Here is a 25517-nt window from a genome sequence, read left to right on the forward strand (position 1 = left end):
TTCTTTCCGTCTTACAAACGTAGAATATAACAAATCTATGTTAAGTAGAAACAATTTTTCATTGTAAGAATAATATTCAATGAATTGACTGACTATTTAATTTAAAGATAAGTATATATTATTATACAAGAAAAATCATAGTCTTCTAATTTTTATTGATATTTCAAATTCAATACTAGTTATGAACGTTTTAAAATTGTAATATTTTACTTAGTATAACTCACATTAAAACTAAAATATGAGTTAAAACTCATGTGGTGCCTTAAATAGTATTCTTACCTTTAAGTTTGATAGTAGGTCAATTTACTTTAATAAATTTAAAAGCTAACAATACAAAATTGATTCGGCTAAACGAACATTTGTTATGATGTACGCTTGTAAGATGGAGACAAGAGATTGGGTTTTGACATCTCGTTAACTTCTTTTGAACAATTTATATGATATATTCTATATTATTCAAAAGCTTTTCTTTCGCTAACATCCTACTTAACAGTTTAGACCACATACAAGTTGTAATAATTGTATTTCTCTGGAAATGGCCCTCAATTTTGGCACTGTTGACGGTTCGTTTGTTTGTCCGTATTCTATTTTTTTTAACAATAAAATATGTTCTTGGTATGCATGACTATTGTCTATTATCATAAACTTTTTCACATTCAAGTGTTCCTAACCATGTTCTTCTTCTCATTTTTTCATCCATGCTTTTTGTTGTATGTATATAAAAGATGGTTATAAACTTAATAATTTAATAACTTAATTATTGGGTTTTTTTTCATTATAATACCCAATGATATTCCAATATATGTATTTTGTTGTTGAACCGTTAAATTTTATGTTCTGACTAATAAAGACTATGCAATTCGTATTAATCGTTTTAAAATATATGAATAAAATATTATATGTGTAAAACTATAACACATCTTGCACTTAGAATTAACGGTTATATGAATCTAGACTACTAACGTTGGAGTTAGAAGTTACAAATTAACTCTCAAAGAATATATATAATTTCATTAGAAACAAAATAAATTGACTAAAAAAATAAATATAATTCTATTGTTTACTTCGCTTTTCAACTATAAACGAAACTATAAATAGTAGGTCATTTTTTCAGAGTATTTTATGAAATTAATATTAATACTAAATATATTTTATAGATTGGTTTTTGATTTTAAAGAAAAATGATAATGAAATCAGTAATAATGAAATCATTATTAGGTATTATTAGTTAAAATTAAGTAAAAAGTAGATTCGATACACAAGTTATGTTTGTTGCCTATAGTAATATACGTGTTTACAATTTTAAACAATTCAAAATTTAAAAAATTTACAACAATTATATGGAAGACTGTCCATTGGATAAAGCAAAATTAGGTAAGAAAATATCACATAATGTACAATTTAAGTTGTATTAATAAGTTATTCTAAACATAAGAACAGATCATCAATGCTTATCAGTTATCACAATATCACCGCTATCGCTTTCATTTCAGGGAACTAAGTAAAACTCAAACATCACCTTTTAGTAGGTACCTCCATATTATATTATTATATTATGTAGTATAAACAGTTACAGCTAAGGCTGATGACTTCTATTACTTAAAAAATCTATAAATAAGCCCTAGCTTAAAAATCAATAAATAATATGATAAATTATAGTACTTGTATACAGTAAAATAAAGATGTATAAATATGTTATTTTAAAAAATTAGATAAATAATAGCTTATAAAGAAATTGTTTTTAATTGTAATCCAAATCCTAATACACTTAACGAAAATAAGTTGTCGGTGCTGGGTTTGCTTAATAATGTCTTGACAACTAATTATGACGAACAGCCAAAGTTCGTTTACAAGGTTCAGTTTTATTGATTGAATTGTCATATTGGACCAAATCCGATTTTAAAAAAGCGAAATTGTGTTGTTACACTTAAAATTTTCCGAATTTTTGTTATTAAATTTGTCCCAAACTCTTTTGACACTAACTTTTCGCCATCAAAGGGTTGCAAAATATTATTTTTTTTATTTGTCTAGTTTATTCAAATTTGGAAGTATATTATGTTATATTAATGAAAAAATGTTCTAAATACAACTTTTCAGTATTAAAAAACATATTTATTGATCACTCACATTGTACTGGGACGTTTATAGAAAATCCTAACTAATTTTGCTATAAATAATAAATGTTAAGATATAACAAATATTAAATTATATAAGTAATACTTTTGTGTCTTCTTCGTACGTGTATAATACAAATAGAGTAAGATTTTATTTTTTAAATTACGCTTCAAGCGTTTTAATTCAACTAATTTAATATTTTGAATTAGTTTTTATGTAAAATTAACTGGGTATGGAGCATCGTAAAATACGAATTCTGTAGACTTGTTGCCTGTACTTAATTTATTCTACACCTATAGGATATCATACCTGGAGTCTTCTTCACTCGATGGTGGCATACTATCCAGACGAGCCCTCTGACCAACAACGGAAAGATATGGAGAATTTCTTTAGACTAATCGGCCGTCTTTATCCTTGTGAAACATGTGCAAGGGATTTCACAATGCTGTAAGTAATAAGTTAGGTTCATTTGTACTTTATTTGAAGTAAGGGTAGTCAGTCTTGTAAAAAATACATTTTGGAGTATTTGTATTCAAAAACAAAATATTTTTTTTATTTATAGCTTACATTTTTTCTATTTAAATTTTAATTACGTAAGCTATTTAATAAAATATTTTTACTTTAAATACCTTGACATAGAAAATATACTTTAAAGTTACACCAAATGGAGTAAGGTGCTGCACAAAATGAGTATAAAACATGAAAATGAATATTTACCAACTGTAGATTAATAATGTAAAAAAAGTTTAATTATGTATAAATACTTTTTTAATACTTTTTAAATACTTTTCTGTAATTTGAATAATTTTGAAAAGTATGTTTAACGAGACTGAGTATAGTTTGATATGCATGTTTAAAATATACATTCCCCTGGAAATAAGTCAAAGTGAATATAAACATGTTCAAAATGTGCAATTATAAATCTTTTTTTTCAACAGTTTAACTAATCAACCCCCTGAAACACATTCTCAACAAACCCTATCCAATTGGCTATGTCGTGTACATAATCACGTTAATCAAAAACTTGGTAAGCCATTATTTGATTGCAAGCAGATTAACGAGCGATGGAGGGATGGGTGGAAGGATGGAAGCTGTCAATAATAAAATGTACACATTTTTATAACACTATCACCTGTTAAGTATGCATATCATATAATACTGATAAATATGTAACATAATATTATTTATGAATATGAAATTCAAAAATAATCCAACATGTTAAACTATTTATTATAAAACGAACCAGTAAAATAATTATTATAATCTCCTAATAATGGGCGCACAATAAGAAACTTAGAACCATAATATAATAACACTAAAGATATCAAACAATCATATCATGGTATACCTTCTGTAAGCGCAATATTTCATAAATATTGTACATTTTTACAGGAAATCGAATAGAATGACAACTAGAACACTTTTAGATTCTGAGCGGAGCGATTTTAAATTTTCACAATTTACTATATGTTTTTTTTTTTCTATAAATGTCAATAAAATTAAATTTGTTTAGTCAAAAAGCCGGATATTCAATATAATAAAATCTTAAAATTTAAAAAGTTCAAATGTATTAAGCTGAAAATTTACAAATTATTAAGTACTTGAAATTTACTTAACGTTCAACTTTTATAGCTAAAAATTTTTAATTTTAAACTAGTTTTCACGTAAGCAGTTTATTTTGTACCCAAAAAATCAAAAAAATACATGTATAGACACAGTTTTTCTGTTAAGTTGGTTTAAGTTCAATTTGGACAAAATTACATATTTAATAATCAAGATCAACGATTTTCGTCATATCGCTGAATTTAAAAAATAATATTCGTGGTCACTTGAAACTTTTAAAGTTTATTGTTATGTACATATATGATAATATGCAAATAATATTAATTCAACCTACTTTAGCATTAACAGTAGTGGCTTATAATAATAACAATATAAATATAATATAAAATATATTAGGCCGACCAACCATCTCCGCTCAGAATCATTTTTTGTATACAATGATATTATATCTTTGAATTCAAATTTAATCCATTACAATGACCTACATGTAAGTACCTACATTACAGTGGAGCGTCACCCACTTACACTTTTTTTTTTAAATTCAATTATCGTTATGAATTATATCAAAAATCTAAATCTATACCAAATTTATAATTTGAAAATTTTGTATTTTGCGATAGTTCATATTTATAATGAATGACATTTAGATTTAGTCATTATACATATTTAAAGCTTTTAAACACAATTAAGATAAATTGAGAATAAAAATTACATTAAACATAATCCTAATAGGATGTGTTACTACCCGCTAACTATAAATCTAAGCTAAGCAAAATATGAGCAGAAACCCTGCCGAGTACTTTGAAATGTTGACCTCTATACTCTTGGTCATTACTCTTGGTAAGAATGGCAATTTAGATAGAAGGCACTAAACACCATAAAACTTAATACAAGTTATATAGAATCCAAGGTTTAATATAAACCATAGAATAAATAGATTAATTTAAATTCGATAAATTATATAAAAAAATGTTTGTTTCATACAACAGTCAAGACCCTGTTTCAGAGTGTGCAAAAGTTGTTTATTCAAAACTGGTTAATCAATTGTTGCCAAACTGTAACCAAAAATTAAGAAACATGTTTTTAATGGTTATGATGACGTGATATCCATAAGAAAGCATTCGAATACAATAATAAACTCAAAAATACTGTATTTATACATTTGACATACAAGAGCTGCAGATAGAACATATCTTTGCTACATCTGAATGCTGGCCAAAAAAATGCAGGAATAGTTTGGAAAAATAATTCGGAGCTTATTTAAACAATAGTATTTTGAAGACATAAATTTTTCAATGTTTTAGAATGTTTTTGGTTTTAAATTTCTAAAAAAAAACAATTCAAACAATATAAGTGAAAATGATTTGTATTTACTTATTTCATAGCCATAGGTGGTTGCAATGGTATTTTATATTTGTCAATTAATTATTGTATTTATAAAGTTATGTCATTATATTAATTATATTTACGATTTCCTCTTTGGGCCGAATATAATGTTGAAAATATGCATTTTAGTTAGGCAACCAAATTATTGTAGTTTGTACGTAAATAATTTAAATTTCGTTTCTTAAATGTTCACTTACAGGGAGTGAGATCGAATAGTGCGGGGATTTAATATCAAATTTGAAATAGTTTTATTCAGAAAATAATCAGTCAATAAAACACAACAAAAGTAATAACGTACCTTTGTGTAGAATTCACAAACTGATGAGCAATTTGGTGCCCTTGAATATTAAAATGTCAACCCCGTGTGAATGTGCAAGAAAAATATTGTGTCCTCCATTAATATTGTTTGGGTATGCTCGACTGGATTAAAAATAATGAGAAAAAGAAAATAAATGGTCTTTTAACAATAAGCTGTACGATAATCAAACTCTGTGGGATTGAGAACATTATAATTCTAAATGGAATTGAAAATATAATTATTGTATTTTTACTGTTGGTCATGAATAATTATATACTCGTACATTAAAATATGTGCAAATTTGTACTTACCTACGTAGTATATTATCATCTAATCAGAAAACCGTTTCAGTGTTATTCGTTTAAATGCGGTAATATCAAATATTACTTATAGTTATAATATAGTTCTTACTAAAGTGAAATTATTATTTCAGACCAAACAATATTGTTTGAAAACCAAGCATAACTTTAATTCTAATTTTAAATTTATCTGTAGAAAAAAATTCACCAAAGATCACGGTTCCCAAGACAAAATAACTAATAATTAATTCCGTATCAAATTAATATATTTTTGCCAATTAGCTTAATGGAAAATAAAAAGTAAATGAGTATAATGCCACCTGTCTTTATTAAGCTGTCAATAAATATAAATTAAATATTTTCTTATAAAAAAATATTTAAACTAACTGTGATGATAAAATATTTAAATGGATTTTTTTGGTTCACGCCATGTTTCCACAATGGCATTGTCTAACCTACAATCATAACTGAAATTGTTTCCTTTTTCACGAACTCGAGGTTTGTAATTTGCATTGTAAGTTGTAATTAATAGCAATAATCAATTTACCTAACAATAATAATTATTAGCGATTTCAATAATTGTTTAAATACGAAACAATTAACCATAATCCCAATATCTAACAAAAGACTCTCGTACTAAATGTAAAGTGTCTAATAGATACAAACAATAACTTACAGGCCATATTTTAGTAACGACTATAGATTATCTTGACATAAATCACTTTCAATTAAAAAACTTTACAATTGTTGAAGAAAGGTTTAAGTAGCATAAAATAATGAATATATGAAAATTGCTACCTACAGTTTCTGGCTTTGAAGAATAAGTTGCAACTTGTAAGTGTTATAATAAAAATAATGTCATTTTCCTAGTGTTATGGCTCAAGACAAATAAAAGGAGCCTTTAAATATCCCAAGGCAAGCATCTTTCCCAAAATAACAATTTAATACAATATTATAAAATAGGTACGTAGTTAATAGTTATATTATGAAAATATATTAAGTATTCAGGGCATGTAATGTAAACATGTTTTCGATTTGATATAAGTTTATAATAATATAATATGTTTAACAACAATTCTCTGCTAACTTTGCATTTGTTCTAATAAATAAAATTGATGAAAAATAAATAAGACACTCAATGTTCACTCGTAAAGTAACTAATGATAAGCATTTTTTTGCAGTTCGTTAGCTCATTTTTTTAAAGCGATTGCGACATTAGAAATAAAGCACACGTATGTGTGATCAAATATATGTGACGTTATAAACATACTGCGATGTACATTAGAACAGTGAACATACATGTGTTTGTTTTTTAGACGGTTGGAAATGTAAATTGTAATCGCAATTAAACTGCTTAATTGATAATTTCCCATTATAAAATAAGCAGGTATGACGTTTAATATGTTTCAGTAAACACACTTGTGCATATCAATTTATAATAAATTGTTATACATATATCCGTTTTTTTTTATCACAGAATAAAAGCGACCACCCTGAATGTTCCGGTATAAGTTCCGCATTGAATATCACTTGGTCAAATTAATTAAGTTTAATATCAAAACAGTTTATAAAATGACTTGTCTCAATCAGTATTTTACTAAAAATATGGCAATTTATATGTTGGTTGCTTGTTTATTCCAAGTATGTAATATGTTTGTACCTAAAGTAGGTAGGTAATACATATTTGCAAAATATTCAAATTTATTTTTTAAAGATAACACTCATACTAAAATAGTTACTTACGTCGTTGTATTATTATTGTTAATGTAAACTAATAATAGTATGGTCAAGTTTATTTTTTTATTTTTGAACTAACTAACTGTTTTTAAATAAGCATTAATTAATTTATATAATTTGTGTTGTACATATATTATATTCAATTATTGTTTATACTATGATGAATGCATAATCAAATTATATTTATCATTAATTAATTTTTTTTTTAATTTTAGCTGGTTAAAAATATCTCTGGTAAAAGTTTTCTCATAATCATTTTTTCCACATCTACTTGATTTCATTGCACTAAATATTATGTCAATAGGAGGAATAAATGCGGTGATGTCACATTTACTCCTAACTATTAATCATTAATTTTAATTTTTAAATAATATTTATTGTAATAGTATGATAACTTAATTGTAATAATTCTCGAAAAATAATTATTTAAATGTCAACAAATAAAGTAATATTCATTAAAAAAAAAAATAATAAGTATAATACTGTGATGAAATACTTTAGATAATTGATGTTGCTTTGTATATTAAGCATCTAAAGGCTAAAATGTATAGTATATAATATGTATAATTATAGGTAATAATTGTGTACAAATTATTAATTTTATAATAAGCGTTAGCAAATGATAATTTATTTATAGTTAACTTAATTCATTAAAATCTCAATTTTTACCCAGTATTAAACAACATTTATTAGTTTAAAAAAATCTTATTTTTATTTTGTAGGTATCACATTTGAGATGTACCTTTATTTTAGGCTAATCTTCAGATATTCATAACATATAGTACCAAGTGTTTATCATCCTTGTTTAAAAACTGAAAACTCATAGGTAGCTGTATAAAATATAGTATTGTGATTAATGAAAATTAAAAATTAAACTTTTAGTTATATTTATTTTTTAGAAAAATAAAATAAATACTAAAAAAAAAAAAATGAGTTATGTTATAACGAATACAGTTTAGGTAACAAAATATTGCAAATAATAGTTTGTGGTAATGTTAGGAACCGTTCCTGTTGTACCTAAATATACAACTACCAAAAATCAGAAAGGAGTAAACTACTTGAATCTACTTAACTTTTTTCATTTTTAATTAATCAATTTAAAAATAATAAAATGACCACAAAAAAAATAGTGGTACAAACTAGTACCGTAGTTAGCTCTAATTGGCCATAAGTAAGAAAATATTTAATATGTGTACAATCTTGCCATCACATTTAAATCACTCTTTTTATTTGACATGACCTACGCTTTAAATTTAAAAAAAAATCTTTCATTATTGTTATTATTATTTTGATCTTTGTGTGAAATGCCACAACCGTTTAATCTTTATTTTTCTATGTAGCCGATGTACGCCATTTATGTAGGAAGAGGGCCAGGAAAGTTTAAAGTAAAGCTAAAATCTGTTTAGGTAACTATACACTGATGTGGATTCGTCGAAAATAATCCAAAAGTCTTTTTCCATTATACTCTAAAACCACTCAGGAAATACTATTCTAGTTATACGCTTAATAAAATATTGGCACAAATTAGCACACAATTTATACTTTGGAATTCCCAGGAATTATCAATAATATATTATTAGTTAGTATGACAATCGGCCCCGCAGTTTAAATGTTTCGATATTTGTATACGCACGCAGGTCAGTGGTGGTCGAGCAGCACCCGATCCTCAGACGATTTCAGTGGATGTTCCTGATACGTCCTATGTGCAAAGCATTTTTGGCGGCCTGACTAGCAGAGCAAAGTCGATGGCAAGCAACGTCGTCTCAAGGTACTTGGACTCAGCAGACGCGGCGGCGGAGTCCGGAAAAAACATGGTGTCATTTTTACACAGAATGAACGAATCAGCCATAAACTTCGGCACTAACACCGCCAGCAGAATGGGGCAGATGGTGAAGAACGGCACTAGAAATTGGTCGAGTCTTCTGAGTGGCATTTTCAGCAGTGAACAGTGACTCGAAATTATTTTTGTATTGTTATATTATAATATAAAGTGACATATCATAACAACAATAATAGTTTTAAAAAAATGATGGTACGAATAACGAAGAGCACCAGTCTTTAAGTTTTTTCTCGCCAAAAAAGTGTAACATTGTAGAATTACTGACTCAATATTGTCTAGAACATGAAATAAAAATGTTGTTTTAAATCATAATAAATTATAATAAAAATTAACTTGCACCGATTGTCAATTTATTTTCAAATAACTGAACAGCAGACTACTGATTATAAGTAAAAAGTACCTATACTATAATACTCTTGTGTCTTGTTTGTGATTTTTTTTTTTATAAAATTCCTAGTATATTGTGTTGATAAAACAAACTACTTACCTAATGTTGACATACGACATACGTGTTATCAATAAAAATGCATGGTGGCAATAAGATATAAATTATAGAACCGTAATAATCAACAATTATGCATTCACATTGATTATCAGTGGTGAGCCACTGAATTAGAATTTTAAAGACATATATTTTGATTTTATGAATTTTTCTTGATACTCAGTCGTTTTTTGAATTGAGTGCATGTAAGTGAGATTAAAATATGCTTATTTGCGGTTTACTTATTCGACTAAACTTATGACTTGCAATATTAATATATAATAAATACATAATTTTGATAACACCATCAATTATAAATCTTATGATAATATTGGAAATACTTACTCAAAATTCATGAAAATATAAAACTTCTTAAACAGGTAAAATTAAATGTAAATACCTATAAAAAGGCATTAAAAATGTATTTTACAAACATCAAAGATTGGAAAGTGGCCATAAAAATATAACGTAATTATATAAAGATTGGTTAAAAAAATTCTTCTAGATACACTGAAATACTATCACAAAAACATCATCTTTCAACCAAAAGAAGTCAGACATAATACAAGAACTATATGATAAGTAATCGTCTCCATTAAATTATTATGCTTCAAGGTAGGTAATAGCGACTAGCGTTTGATAGCATTTAATTTCAAAGCAACAATACTTTGTCGAATTTAAAAAAAAAAAAGATTCTATAGAAGCTTGATTAAAGTTGAGCATGCTGATATTTACTTCATAAAAAACATTTGTTATAGTTGTCAACATTAATTTATTACCATGATAAACTATTGAAAAAATGTAATAATAACCTCTTACAAGGTTATACCTACAGATTCAATTACAAAATTAAAATTGATAGTTCTGGCACATACATCTTTTTGAGCACTATTTATATTTGAAAAATATTATATAAAAAAATTAAATAAACTCATAAATTAATATAATAAATCTGGACGGAATATAAATATTAGATTGACTGTTGTGTGAAAATCATCATGCTGAGTACAACATTTTGATGTGTTTTTATTTTATAGTTAAGTTCAATGACAAATGTGTTGAACATTATTATGAACGACTATTGATAAGATTGTTTTCCTATAAAATTATTTACTTCTTAATTTACCAATATAAATTGCTTTATAATATAATAATAAGGATTCAATGTATCAACATCCATTTAATATATTTAACTAAGTCTAAAGAACCTCATACTCAAATTGCAATGCTATGTTAAAAATTAAATGTAAATTATCTAAAAATCTAGGATGAATGTAACATTTTTAAGTCAATACATTTTTTTTTTTTTTTAATACAGCATAAGTACCTATAGTATAAATGTATCACCAAAATTTGTTTTGACAAAATGTTATACATTTCTCAATACCTATTGTTTACAGTTCCGGTAGGTTTCCTTTCAAGTTTCATTTAAATAATACGGCTGTTTAAAGTACCTACCAGCTGAGTACATAAAGTATTAGAAAATATGTTAGTTGACAAAACTAACACATAATTTTAAGCCAATATTTTTCTTGAAATCTACAATCTTACATCCAAAAACAATTCCAATATTTAGTTATTATTATATAATATTATCATATAAAGGTATTATGTAAGATAAATATACCTTTAATTAGGCAAAATATTTATAGTATTATAATTACAATTGGAATAAGGATAAAACTCAGTTGATTGTTAAAAAATTCAGTTTTGTACGATTCATTGATTAGTAATTAGTTACAAACTTATTTTATATCGAAGTCTTATAAAAATTAAAATCAGTAAAGTAGGTAATTTTAAGAAATTATGATTTTATTAACTTGTTTATGAGAATTATGACCTCAAACCTCATGTAGGGGACATGTAAAAAAACATAAATGCTCAGAGAAATGGGTTATGTATTCATGTTTGTTTTGGAGACGGATAGAAGTGTAAATCCAGGTCGCAATTAAATCGCTTAATTGATAATTTTATAATATAGAATGAGTGTAACGTTTATTGCACTTCTGTAAACAACACATGTATTTTACTTAATTGCTAATTGAATGTCTATTCCGTCATTATGATCATTGTATAAAAGCGATCACTTATGGTCTTTCAGCGTTATATCCATATTACAAGTGACTTGGTTAAATTCAATTTCGATAAAAAAAATTTACAAAATGACTTGTGTCGCTCAAAATACTAAAAATATGATAATTTATTTATTGGTTGGTTGTCTATTCCAGGTATGAATTTTTTAATTTTTAGTTCTTATTATTTATGAATAGATTAAAAGTGTTTATATTTATTTATATATTTAAAAAATGAAAATCAATAAATTTTATTGGAATATCAGAAGAAATATTTTTTTTTTACTATGAGATATGAAGATTTGTGTTTATCATCCATGTTTATTATTGAATATATTTTAACAATATTTGTTTTATGTTTGCATTTGAAGGTTATAATCTGGAATTAGTCAGAACATATTTAAAAATTGAAAAATAATATGTATTTTATCAAAATATAAAACAAATTGCGAAATATTTCCGGTCTTAAAATTTTTAAATAGTCCATTTGTCGTAGATGAGGTACCTCAAAACATTGTCTTGAGTTTTCAAAATTAAAACCAATGTAACTTAAGTTTAGGATTATTCTTTTATTATTATTGTTGAAATAGAACAAAAAACATTTATTATAAACAGCCAGATGCTTTGCCCCGAAAAACCGATGATAAAAAATTCAGTCTGATCAATATATTACAATATTCATTTTTTTTTAAGTCTTACAAAAGGTCAATTCCATAAATATAAAAAAATTAAGACAAAGCACATCTTTCTAAAACTATATGACCTATTACTAATACATTTCTCGCTTCACCCAGAATTCAACTTAATATCCCAATAATAAAACTCGACTTGTTATTAAAAATTTAGTTTATATACGTAAAATTTAAATTTCTAGTTCGCTTCGGCAATGGTCACGAAAAAAACCAGACCGATAGTTAATAATATAATATATTTAAAAATCTTGAAATAAAAAATGAATTCATTTGCATTAGATATTATAACATGGCGTTATTTTTATCGTTGATGATAATGACGGACATTATGCGGTGTTCTAATTAAAAGGACACTACACTAGCTCAGAATCTCCGTGTTAAAAACGCTTAGGTGGAACAACTATAATCCCTATGTATTTATAGCAGAATTACCAAAATCTTATAATGCATAGAAAAAACCTTATCTGTCTGCTGTTTTATTTTTTTGATAACACTAACCAATAATGTTTAATACCTATATGAAAAAAAACAGTTCTAATATTCTCAAACTAAGAAACTTTAATTTTATTTATGTTATCGAAATAATAAAAATGCTAAGACACAAATAAAGTCCCTTTCTATGAGCTGTGGAATTTTGGTAATTCAGCTGTAAATACAATGGGAGTATACAGTTGTCCCGCACTAAACAGTTTTTGCCATGTTGTACATTTGTAACGCAGAGACAACATGCGGGCGCAGAGTCATCTTTACAATAATTATACCACTAATATTATTTTTACATCATCGAATCAAGTAAGCATTTTACAGTGCAATTTATTACAAACCACGTTTGTATGCTGTCGTCATTCGTTAGTATGTGCTTTAGAGTTAATTTCATTTTTATTTCATCAATCGTTTGAATATTTAATGTGAATTAAATAGGGATATATCCTATCTCTTTAATTAACTAAATCTAATGCACATTAACATTTGGATCTAAGCCTGTTACTCAGTGTAAAAATATTATACAGTCGTAGTCACGACAAATAAAGACAAATTCGTTTGAATTATTTTTAACTATATTTTTTTTTTTGTCTTGAGTCTAATTTTTTTTCTCAAAATTAAAAATACCCGAAAACATGGAACTCGACCTCTCCCATGGCCCATATACGTACCCACTCCTGAGGTGACGCTTGATAACGTGATTCTCGTTTATTTTTTTGGTACAGATGGGCAACATCCACACTACACCTGTGCCAGCAGAAGACCAGAACGCCGCGGCTTCCACGCCCAGCAGCACGGCCTCAAGTGCTTTGGACAAGGCGAATTCGATGGTCACGGACGGGGCAAAGACGGCAATCAACGGAGTGGAGAACGTCGGTGACATGTTCAAAACACTGATCAAGAAAACGGGATCTGCGGTATCGGATCTTGGTAGCGAAGCCAACAAGTCGTTGGGAGAGATTGCCAAGGGCGGTGGACGGAGCACGCTCGCCCTAGGATACCTATTCAGTCAGCTGTTTGACGGCCTCAGCGCCACAGTGGCCACTGGTGGTGGTTACCTGGCCAGTGGTTTCAGGAACATCGACGATGTCGTTGGCGATTGGCCGGTGGTGGGCCTAGTCACGGGCACCCTCGACGCAGTCTCGACTCACGTGTCCAACGCTGTAACTGAGATGTCCGAAAATGGCCGAAACAGCCGGCAAAAGATGTTCGAAGGTCTACGCGGACACCTTAACCGTAGCGGCAGCAGTCTGCCGAATGCCGAAAATGAAGTCACGTCCGACGCCAACTCCGACGCAGTTGTGTAGTAGATTGCGCCAATTTAAGCATCACATATTTAAAAAAATGTATTTTTTAGTCGAAAAAAAAAAATCCAAAATATGATTTTCGTAACTTTGTTGTCACTTGTCCTGAACGTTTTTATTTATATCATATTTTCTAATTCCGAGACAGTTGATCGTGTGTGCAATATAAAGTCAGTTATAGCATTATTAAACCCTTCGAATCGTGCATATCATTGGCGTTTTTTTACACACCTCTGTGTTAGCTATACCTACCCAATAAACGTACTCAATTATTACTGTGACCTTTTTATCAAAATTTAATTCAACACGACCCTCTGGGTGGAGCATCACATACCGCCCATAGACTCATGCATTTACAGCTGCTTTTCATTCGCTATTTATATACGTCAAATATAGTTCTTTTAAGTACACATTTTAATACTCTTAACATAATTTTCCATAGCGAATCGAAGCAACCTGAAGTACAGCCATCGTGTAGTATTGATGACTGGTAAGGACATTGTACATCCACTATTTGTTAGTCAATAAAAATAATTTTATTTATTTATACTAATCTTAGGTAGGTAGTTATTACTCAAAATAGTACTTAAATCTAAAATAAAAATGTTATTTTTATTATTCGTGAAAGATCTATTGAAAATACTACAAAATATAATGAATATGTCAGAAAAGCGTGTCTCCGATTCCTTTCATGACTAAAAATTATAAATATAAAATAATAAAATAAAAATATTGAAGCACATCGAATAAAACGGCCAATATCCAACGAGTAACATTATATTACAAACATGAACTTGTGGATATTAATTTTATAAGGTAGGTAGGTATCTATAAAAATAAAAAAATCACCACATGATCTATTTACAGCTGTTTTGTGGAGCTGAGGAAATATTTTCTAGGTTAACAAATCCTTGTCTCGTTCATATTTATTTTATATCTGATCGATTACATTATTCATTTTATGTATGATAATTTTTAACACGGCGCTTCAACCTAACTGTCAGTCTTCAGGTATTAATTATGATCAGTTACTTATTTATTAGATTATATAATTCACAATTTATGTGCCATCAAAATATTATGAAATATTTTATATCACTTACTATATAGTATTTATTAGTATTTGATTTTAATATGCGTTCACTCAGTATTCTTTCTGACTTGATATACTTAAAAAAAATATGTATACACTTAAATATTTTATCATCTTATACATAATTCTAAAATCAGGCAATTTTCAATTAAATCTGGTGAACGTAAGGAATTAGTAATTGGTACAAAAAGTACGCCGTAGCTGGACTCCTGGCAGATGTCAAACACCGAAATTTTTTGTATAGAAAATATGTATGAAAATTTCATTTATGGTTCATTAAATGAAATAAACACGGCATAATCAAAAACAAAAAATTCAATTTTTTTAAAGATAAACTGTTTTTTATTTTAAAAGCCCATTAGATGCCGTCCTTTGGGTCCATGCGCTCGTTTCGAGACTTTACACGAATGCTAACGTCGCCACGCCAACAAGTGGCATTAGATGTTTCACTTCAAAAAAAAAAAATGCATCATTAAATTTATTTCACTGATAATTACACTGTTTATCGGAGATATAAATTATGTTTTTATTATTTATCATGTTTTAATATAGTTTAATATAGTTGTAATACGGTAAATATTAGTAGGGACTAGGGTTGGATAGTAAAAAAAAACATTTGAAAATATCATAGCCTTTGACATAAATATATATATTATTTAATACAAATCTAATATGTACATATGATATTATTATATTAGATTTATCCATATGATCAACTACGGCGAATTATTAATGATCATAGCAAACGATCATTCGATCAATGTAAAAATATAGTATAAAAGTATAAATAACAAATATACTGGGCATGGCAGAAACCTACGGGAGCCCAATCAAAATTCTGCCAAACTCAAACGTATTAAAACCGACCGCTCCAACACCCTACAAACCAACAAACCTACAAAACAGCTAATGGTCATAGTTTCCAGGCTTAAGATCAATTTAAAACATTAATATACCGATTCCATTGTGAAATACTTTTATTGATCCACGAACAAACTAAATGAGTCAAACGCATTACTATAATAGTCCACACAAATCTTTTGTTTTGGCGGTGCAGCCGCCGTGGCGGTAAATTGTTTCCGGACTCGTTTTAACGCTTCCGGTACGGCCACCGCCATCACTGCAGTGTATGGGGACCTTAATAATAGTATAATACTGTCGTCCTAAGGAACAATTTCCTCTCATACCATTTTGAGAAAAATTACATTTTATGTTAAGTAGTTTTTGGTGGTTCTATTTTCAGAAATATAATATTTTTCAAAGTAAATATTATATAACATTATTAACAGTTGACTATACAAACGGAACCGCAAATCGTAAGTAAATTAGCAATCGGTACGTAAAGTTTATTTTAAGTTACCACCCTCGTGGCACATGATATAGATTTCTAGAATGTATATGTCCGATCGTGTTCGCGTCCTAAAGATCTACAGACAATGATTATTTAATGATAACATTATTTGTGCGGTGGCGGTGCATTCTGTTGCGACTACAAGGAACTGAGGAAGTAACACTGGGAATCTATTAGGCTGCATCTGTCACCGTGTTTGTTTACGTGGCTGTACGGCGTGCATTATGCTCTGATACAATATCGTGCACAGAAGTACATTTAAGTATAAAGTAGGTAGAAACATAATAAATAATAATATATAGTGAAAAAATGTGCGGTGGTGCGGCGCGATGACGACAATGGGAATTATCATTGTCCGTCCGGCCTAACTCCTATTATTACTATTATTATTATTATTATTATTATGTCGATACGTCCGACCTTTCGTCTAGAGGCGCAGAGACATATTGTCGTCGTCTTCTCCCTTTTGCGGTTGTTCTTGCATTGTGTGCCCCGAATAAAAACGATATAATATTATAACATAATAATAGGTGGCTATACACAGTGTTTGTGTGTGTGTGTGTGTGTGTGTGTGTGTGTGTGTGTGACCGCTGAAATGCAAACGAGGACGACCAACGACATATTATAATATTATATAGGTACTTACATGATATTATACATTATACGATTATTACCAGCAACCTGGGTCCTGGGCCGCCGCCGACCGTTTATAATGATAATAATAATACAATATTATGATGTCGACGAGCGAACCGACGCATCAGCTGCCCGACTAATACTATAATGTCCGATCGTAATCCTCGATCGCTGAGAGTTTATTTATTATATTATTATTATTTTCCGCAACAGCAACGAGTGGTGGTGAGATCATACGCGCAGGCAAAAAAAAAAAGAGAAGTACTTTTATACCACTCGGGTAATCGAATACCGCGTATGTAGTAGGTACGTACTATATACATATTATATTATGTACCGTAATATAATAATGGACACGACTGCAAGAGATAAATGGGGAGGAATCGGACGACGGTAATGCTCGTTGCTCAGCGAACCGCGTCGCGTATATTATACACGTTGTAATACGTAATGTTATTATATTATTAATATTATTATTATTATTATTATTATTATTATTATTACTATGGTTACGTGCTCCATCATGTCCATCGTGTAATAAACTCGAGTGGCGATACCTCGAAAAACTTTAAAACTAGANTATTATTATTATTATTATTATTATTATTATTATTACTATGGCGTAGTGCTCCATCATGTGCGTTTATCCATATTATCATTTATTGTTATCGGCATACGCACGTACACACAACGCACGCGTGGTAAATGCAGCGAGCGGGTACCGTCGAAGTTTATATTCTATAATATTGTCAATCTGCTTATATGATGATATAGCTGGTTGAGAGTTACGAATATTGACGATCGATCGTGTAATAAACTCGAGTGGCGATACCTCGAAAAACTTTAAAACTAGATTTCTTTTATTCCCCTGTAATACATTAATACCTCGCAGAGATAGAGTTAGATAAATTCGAATTAGGTGTCTCGAAGTGATTTTTCGTCTCCTTTCAACTTTGAGTTGCTTTTGTACAACCTGTAGTGGTTTTATTATTATTATTTAATATTGAATACGATTGACCCTGGATAGCACACAATAATATTATAACTACCGGAAACCCTGCACCCTTGGCTGTGCCGTTCCGTCATTAACTTGATATTATTATTGTATACAACTCTAGTTTGATCAACTATTAAAGCAGCAAAATATTTTAGACACTTCATTTTCAAATTGTGGAAAAACAGCAAAAAACAAATTTCACCTTGCAGGAAAAACAACTATTGATTGTTTTAATATTTGATCTTAGTTTTTAATATTTAGTTTTGTTTTATTTCTCTACATATTACCGTATTATAATTTATAAGCTTTTCGGTTGTTACGAATCAATCGTATAACAGTTGAATTAAAAGGACGCTACTCATGCAAGATGGATATTGTTGTTTCCGTCTTATTAACGTAGTTACAGCAGGAGTTTTACGTTTCCGCTAAAAGCGAAAAAGGTACAACTCCGGTTTCCGCCAAAAAAAAAGTTTGGAAACCAATGGTTTTAATTTTTAAGTAATATATGATGTGGAATTTATAAAATAGGTGCAACAATATATTTTGGAAGGAAGCTACACAGTATCATGGTTTATTTAAAATTTGTACACAATAATTATCTGACCAATGTTAAATTCTTATAATTCGTTTAGTATCCATTCAGTATCAGTATCTGTTTGTCACCAGTTATACTTTTATTTATAAACCCTGAAAATAATCAACGGGTTTCAATATTATTATTTATAATAATTCGTCTTGTATTTCGTAATTATTACGATGGGTACTTTTGGTAGTTTTAGGACATTTTCAAGACCCTCGATACTTATGTAGTTTTATCAAAAGAAAAGGTTTTGAACTTCTATGAAAAGTTGTGAGACGGGGAGTTCTCGCAAATCCCTTATTTTGTACACAGAAGTATTTATTTTGAACTTACGTATTAAACCGAAATATTTTCAAAACTTAAAGAACTAAATTTATATTTACAAAGAATAGAAGGATATACTTTCAGTTCGTGGCAAAATTAGAGACTTTATAACAAAACTTAGTTTATGACAAAAGAACATTGGAAATCGAAATCAAATTTTATTTGTAGAACTTATTTTTAATCTGCATTAGAGACATAAACTCGGCCACAACATTTTTAATTTAAATATTATACTCATTACACACTGTTAAATGTTTTTCCCTGAATATTAAATTAGCGTTGATGCAAGTACCCTCATCGACTACAATACCGACTACGCCTTTGACTTTTAATATTATATTTTAATCGTATACTTTAAAATAAAATCAAGTATAATTTAGAAACTTTAGTGTGATTTTAATTAAAACCAATTAGTAAGGTTAAAAATAATGTACTTATACAACTATAGTCCAATATTTATTGTAATGCCTTCAATTGACCAACAACTACTGTATAATATTATTCTTTTATTTTAATGTTTAATTAATTTTTACATTTTTTTTATTGATGAAAAGAAAATTATAATTGTTTTTCACGGTATAATTCAAGTTATTTTATTTTAATTTTAGAATATATATGGGATGAACCCCTTTAGTGCAGTTAACAAGGAAGAATAGCAGGTATATACATATGAATTACAAAAAGAGAGAAAAAATACATCAAAAACAACGATATAAGACGGAAAAAAAGTATAATAGAACAAAAAGCTAACTATGCATGGTATTTGGTAAAAATATTTGAATAACTTATTACTAACAACTAATAATACCCTTGCATTTTTCGATACTCCCAGGTCCCAGCTATTTTGGAAGAATTCCTGTCAAGTTAAGTTCGTGGAAATATTTCTCAACGTTATAAATCATGATGAACATTTTGCACAAAAATGTTTTTTATACGTGACGTACTTAAAACTTTGAATTAATTAATTAATTATTATTTTTGGAAAAATAATAAATGAACAAAATACTAAGTTTGGAATCATTTAAAATGTGATAAATTAACTCATATTTTATACATAATTTACGCTTATATTATACGGATAAATATTGGTTACAAAATATTTTCAATTCAGAGATCTAATTAACAGAATAAAATTGTATTAATAAACGAGGTACCTTTTAACATTTATGAACTGAAACTAAATGATCCTAAACTGTATAAATGCATTATTTAATATACATATATACCTACCTATATGTGTTTCATTATCGTGTAATTATCTATGAATATCTAAGAGACATTTAAAACTAAACTCTTTTGAACTCTCATATTTTACAAAATAGTAAGTGCTGTATTGACTAAAACTGATGTTAAAGATAAAATGTTTTTATTTTTACTACAAATATAACAATACGTAGTTTCTTAAAAAACAACACTTTGAAACTAAACACATATTTTGGGAACAAAAAACTTAATAGTTGTTTTATGTTTATAGTCTATTTCAAATACAATTCTAATTTCAAAAAGTAACTTGCTCAACACTGCACATTAATACAGGTTTATAGTATATAAAATACACATAGACAATTTTACCTTAACGTTTAAACTTAATTTATTCACAACAATCCACTCACCCAACCACCTAAACTATGAGGTAGGCAAGATAGGGTATTTTTCCTACCTGGTTATGGTTTTCGATGACACTAAAATATAAGAATTGGTTATGAAATACCGGTTGTTAGGAAAAAAATCTAACGGAAAAAAAAAATAAACACTGCTCGGTAAAAAATTCCATGAAATAAAAGCTTATGTAAATGACGTAGAATTTTTTACTATTACCTATAATATTATATTAATTTAATATTTTATACAAGCAATATTATTTAACTATTTAAGTACTTACACTTAACCACGAACAAATAACCGTTGTAGTATAATACATTTATCTCCAACGTTACTAGGAGTCTTATCTCGATTATTATTATTATTATTATATTACTTAAATATTATTAAAAATAAACATTTTAATAAAAGGTAGGTATGTAAAAATTAAAATAAACAAAAATTCAAATTCAAATTTTTAGATCCACAAAATATGTCAAACAATGTATTATATTGTTTTACTAAGTATTCACTAAATCTAAAAAACTGACATACGCCTGTTCTAGTGAATACACCTATCAATAAAGTGCATTATTTTACTTTACTATTGATAAAAATGTCCAAATGTTGGCAGGTTTGAGAAAAGATCAGTTTACTTATGTGAAATAGAACTTTTTGACGTCAACCAGGTGATTAAAGTTAAATAAGTACTTCATACTTTTTGCAATTTTAAACATTTAATTTTACTTTAGATAAAAATGCCTGTACCTAATCAACTAGTACAATTACTCAGTGTGGAAACATTTAAAAGAACTGGATACTTATGCAATATATTCATCAAGCCAAACTCGAAACCAGTGAACTTTGATCTAAATATCTCAGAAAAGTTTTAATTAACAATGGTAGATGATGAACTTTTTCTTCAGTACCTATGATAATGGTTTTATTATATTTGTCAAAATAAAGTATGATTTTATCTTCTAGTTTATCTTGATTTTGCAGAAAAAGGTTACAAATTTGTTTTGTAATATAATTTTATCTTGCACTCTTTTAATATTTTTTCAGCTATACATAATCATAATTTATGTAATACATTAATGAAAGTTTAAACGTCATCCGTTCAGTTTATTATTTACTGCCCAACAAATTAACAAAATAAAGTTATTGGAAATTGGGAATTTCAAGAAATTGGTTTATCAAAAAAATATAAAGAGGACTCAGAGTTTACTCTGCATGTCTATTTGCTACCAACATTTGCATCCCAAGAAGACGTCATTAAATCCTCTAAGACTCAAAGCTTTTAAAATAATGACATCACTTGTATTAAATACTTTGAAAATAATTGGTTTGGACGATCTACTGTACATCGCAGAAAACTAAAATCCAGTATTATAATTTGTAACAGTTTTTCTCTCGTTGAAGCTGATTTTTCTCAAACAAAGAATTCGATGAATAATTGCTTTTTGTCAATGTCTTCATCCATTTATCCATCTACATAAAATGTATTACTTCACAACAAAAATAATAAAATGGCCATCGGTTGCACATTGAAAAATTTGTAGCAAAAATACAACAGTCATTGAAAATAACAATGATCGAAGAGAGTTTTATCATTTACCTGCATACAATAATATATAATACCTACCATACCTATATCCAGTGTTTGGAAAGAACGTCGTTCATGAACGCACGTTCACGCGTTCACGTTCATAAATAATGAACGATACGTGAACGTCACTCGTATTTTTAAAATAGAACGTGAACGTGAACGACGTTTATATTTTTAATGAAATTGATCGATTTTTAAGACATTTATTTTATTTACCAATTAATAAATATATTTTTAAAATATTTTAATTAATTATATTTTAACAATATTTTCCATTATAGTTCCTATGATATCGAATTTAAATTTAATTAGTAATTACTGAGAAAAAAAATTAAATAAACGCCCAATAAACGCATTCATTTTTTGAATGAACGTGAACGTGAACGCGTTCGTTTGAAAAAAACAGGAAAGTGAGCGTGAATGAGTTCCTTTTTTTTTAGTGAACGTTCCGAACTCTGCCTACATCGGTTTACACAGATGAATAAAGATGATAAACCAATATACAAATTATATTATTTATTATAATAACTTATTAAACAAATTAAGTACGAAAACCTATGTAGATTTTTTGTCAAATAATTAAAATTAGTTAACACTATATATAAGTGAATGCTCAAATATTATAATAGGTACATCTAGCACTAATAATCGTTATAATCGACAATTACAAAATGCGAATGTACGGAGGCGCTACAATACATAGCAGCAAAAATATGAGTGTTTTTCTACAACAGTATAGTTAAAACTAAATTAGAAAAAAAAACATGTATATTCAGGTCATTAGACATGGTCTGATGTGACATACCGCAAGTACCTATACATAGTGACAGTTGTGTCAATACAGAAGTATCATTGGTATCTACTCCCTACATAATGAATAATGATGATAATTATATTACTAACGTTTTTTTTTTTTCAATCGAAATATTTGTATTGCATTTCATAGTCATTTAATTTGGAGATATTAAAATTGTAAGTAATTACTTACAAAACAAATGAGAAAAAAATTGTATCAAACAATAACAAGCAGTTGTAGATAAATTCAAAATCTGTCAATTAGTATAAGAAACGTACCAAAATTCAACAGTGTTAGTAAACCAATAAAAATTATATAACCTGTCTAATAATACAATTTATACTAATAAGCGTATAATAGGTATGTAAAATGTGTATATTATGTACATTGTACACAGGTAGTAGTGGTAGTAAATTGTATATGCATTAATATTGCAAGTAAATAGATTAAAAGTGTTGAGGTTAATATGTATATTCTGTCGTAAATTTAAATGATGTATAATGGTCAAATTATTATGATACATATGCTTCAAAATAATATATTTTATAACGATCACACTGTTAGCGGCTATCGATCCAAATTTGTATGATAAATGAGTGAAAAAATTCATAAAAATATATCACTTAACGTCAAATAAGTAAATAAGTAGTTAAGTTACTCTTATTTAAAATAATATTTAAATTTACAATTGTAAAAAAAAGACTAAGACTATTAAAGTCATCCTAAAATCATCTCCTGTCCAGTTCCCTTCAATACGGATATTGCCGGTACCTTTATATTAATACACCTATATCCCACACTGATAACATTATGATCGTTACGTTTTATTCCAGAAAAAATATACAGATTATAGGTACCATGGTGATGGTAGGTACCAAAAGGATCTATATAAATGTATGGTATGATTATTCAGATATGGCTGCATACGAATTGAATACAGAATACGAAAATATAGAAATATCGTGATATCCGAATTGCGTCCGTGGTTTTTGCGCAACACATCCGAGTTCTATCCGCGATTTTCTCGCGACATGCATGAGTCGTCCCGGTTCATTATTGATTAATTAGATAATATTATACATATTTTCCTTCCCACTTTTACAGGACTGTCATTTATATAAATGGTGTGATTAAAAATTGTTATCGTATATTATATAGTGTATAATATTATAATATTTTATATTTTAAAATATAATGTTGATTTTAATAAATGGTAAATTTTTGTTTGCAAATTTTCGAACGAAGTCAAGAAGTGTTATATTTTTGTTTTTAAACTGAGTAATAGTTTTTTAATGAATTCTTGTAATGTAATGTTGATTTTAAAATACATATATATGTATCATTTATGTAATAGTAAATTTTTATTTGCCAATTTATAAACTCAGTCATAGTTTATCACTAAACATTATTCTTAGTCGCTTGAAACCCGTAGACGCAATTCGCACATGTCGCGAGAAAACCGCGAACACAACTAGCTAATTGTCCTAAGACAAAATATAATTTAGGGTCGTAATTTAAATGCGCCGGATATTATAAATTAAAGTATTTTGAAATGATTGAACTAAACATTCGAATTTAATCAAAATATCCAATAGATTTTATTAAGTAACCAACTAATTAGATTGCATTTTACTGTATTTGCGTACATTATATTGTTTTTTATGATTTTATACTTTCGTTTTTGAAAAAAAACAGGATTGACCTTCAGAATTGATCAGGTTGCAATTTATATTAATGTTCATTATTGATTATTGGTAGTATTTTAAACTTATGCTAACATTACATACATAAATTTTAAAGTAAACCAAAATTCAACAAAGTATAACATATGTCATAATTTAGTAGGTACATATTTAAAATCTAAAATAGTATTGTGTAGCTGTGTATGTAACGGATAAGACACACAATTTTTAATTTGATAAATGTGGGCCGAGGAATTCAACATAGGTAGACAATAATGACCAAATTTATTTCGTTAATTTTTTTTAATTGTCTATACATAGTAATGAATTTCCAAAAAAAAATAAATATACACCTATACCGATTTGTATTAATACAATTTTTCGATAAACGCTAGAAAAACAATTGTTCGATTAAATTACAGAAAAGTTGGGAATAAGAAATAACTGTGGATTGTGTTAGCTTAATATAACATTGTCTGCTACTAAAACCTTACTTTAAAAACTTAATTACTGTGTCTTAGTCATTTAACACTATAAGTACATATCGACATTTTATTATTTGAAGTACAAATCATGAGCTCAAACTATTTAATCGATT

General features: G+C 27.9%; 2 protein-coding genes across 5 annotated transcripts; both read left to right on the forward strand.

Moving 5' to 3' along the window:
- Positions 1–141: 141 nt before the first annotated feature.
- LOC111033123 (FAD-linked sulfhydryl oxidase ALR-like) lies at positions 142–9571 on the forward strand. Of its 4 annotated transcripts, XR_002604375.1 has the most exons (5): positions 142–1374; positions 2415–2562; positions 3054–3222; positions 6978–7302; positions 9036–9571. XR_002604375.1 is itself a non-coding variant. In XM_022313721.1 (4 exons), exons 1-3 carry the CDS (start codon positions 1341–1343, stop codon positions 3214–3216), a joined length of 345 nt encoding a protein of 114 aa, XP_022169413.1. In that variant the 5' UTR covers positions 142–1340; the 3' UTR covers positions 3217–3222; positions 9036–9130. The 4 variants fall into 4 exon arrangements, 3 of the variants coding, with proteins under 3 accessions (XP_022169413.1, XP_022169415.1, XP_022169412.1); XM_022313721.1 differs by lacking the exon at positions 6978–7302 and having other exon boundaries at positions 9036–9130; XM_022313723.1 differs by lacking the exon at positions 9036–9571 and having other exon boundaries at positions 6978–7304.
- A 2230-nt stretch (positions 9572–11801) lies between these two features.
- LOC111033127 lies at positions 11802–14545 on the forward strand. Its single transcript, XM_022313727.1, has 2 exons — positions 11802–11947; positions 13692–14545. The coding sequence occupies exons 1-2, from the start codon at positions 11882–11884 to the stop codon at positions 14271–14273; spliced, it is 648 nt and encodes a 215-aa protein (XP_022169419.1). The 5' UTR covers positions 11802–11881; the 3' UTR covers positions 14274–14545.
- Positions 14546–25517: the final 10972 nt, after the last annotated feature.

Source organism: Myzus persicae, unplaced genomic scaffold (genome assembly GCF_001856785.1).
Source record: "Myzus persicae strain clone G006 unplaced genomic scaffold, MPER_G0061.0, whole genome shotgun sequence".
NCBI classification, from domain to species: Eukaryota; Metazoa; Arthropoda; class Insecta; order Hemiptera; family Aphididae; genus Myzus; species Myzus persicae.

What these genes read in the sequence shown, in the direction of transcription:
- LOC111033123 (XM_022313720.1), top strand. Translation starts at nt 7,159, where the DNA reads ATGTTCCGGTATAAGTTCCGCATTGAATATCACTTGGTCAAATTAATT. An exon ending in TGGTTGCTTGTTTATTCCAA is followed by an intron (nt 7,303 to 9,035) that starts GTATGTAATATG and finishes ATACGCACGCAG; the next exon opens with GTCAGTGGTGGTCGAGCAGC.
- LOC111033127 (XM_022313727.1), top strand. Translation starts at nt 11,882, where the DNA reads ATGACTTGTGTCGCTCAAAATACTAAAAATATGATAATTTATTTATTG. An exon ending in TGGTTGGTTGTCTATTCCAG is followed by an intron (nt 11,948 to 13,691) that starts GTATGAATTTTT and finishes TTTTTGGTACAG; the next exon opens with ATGGGCAACATCCACACTAC.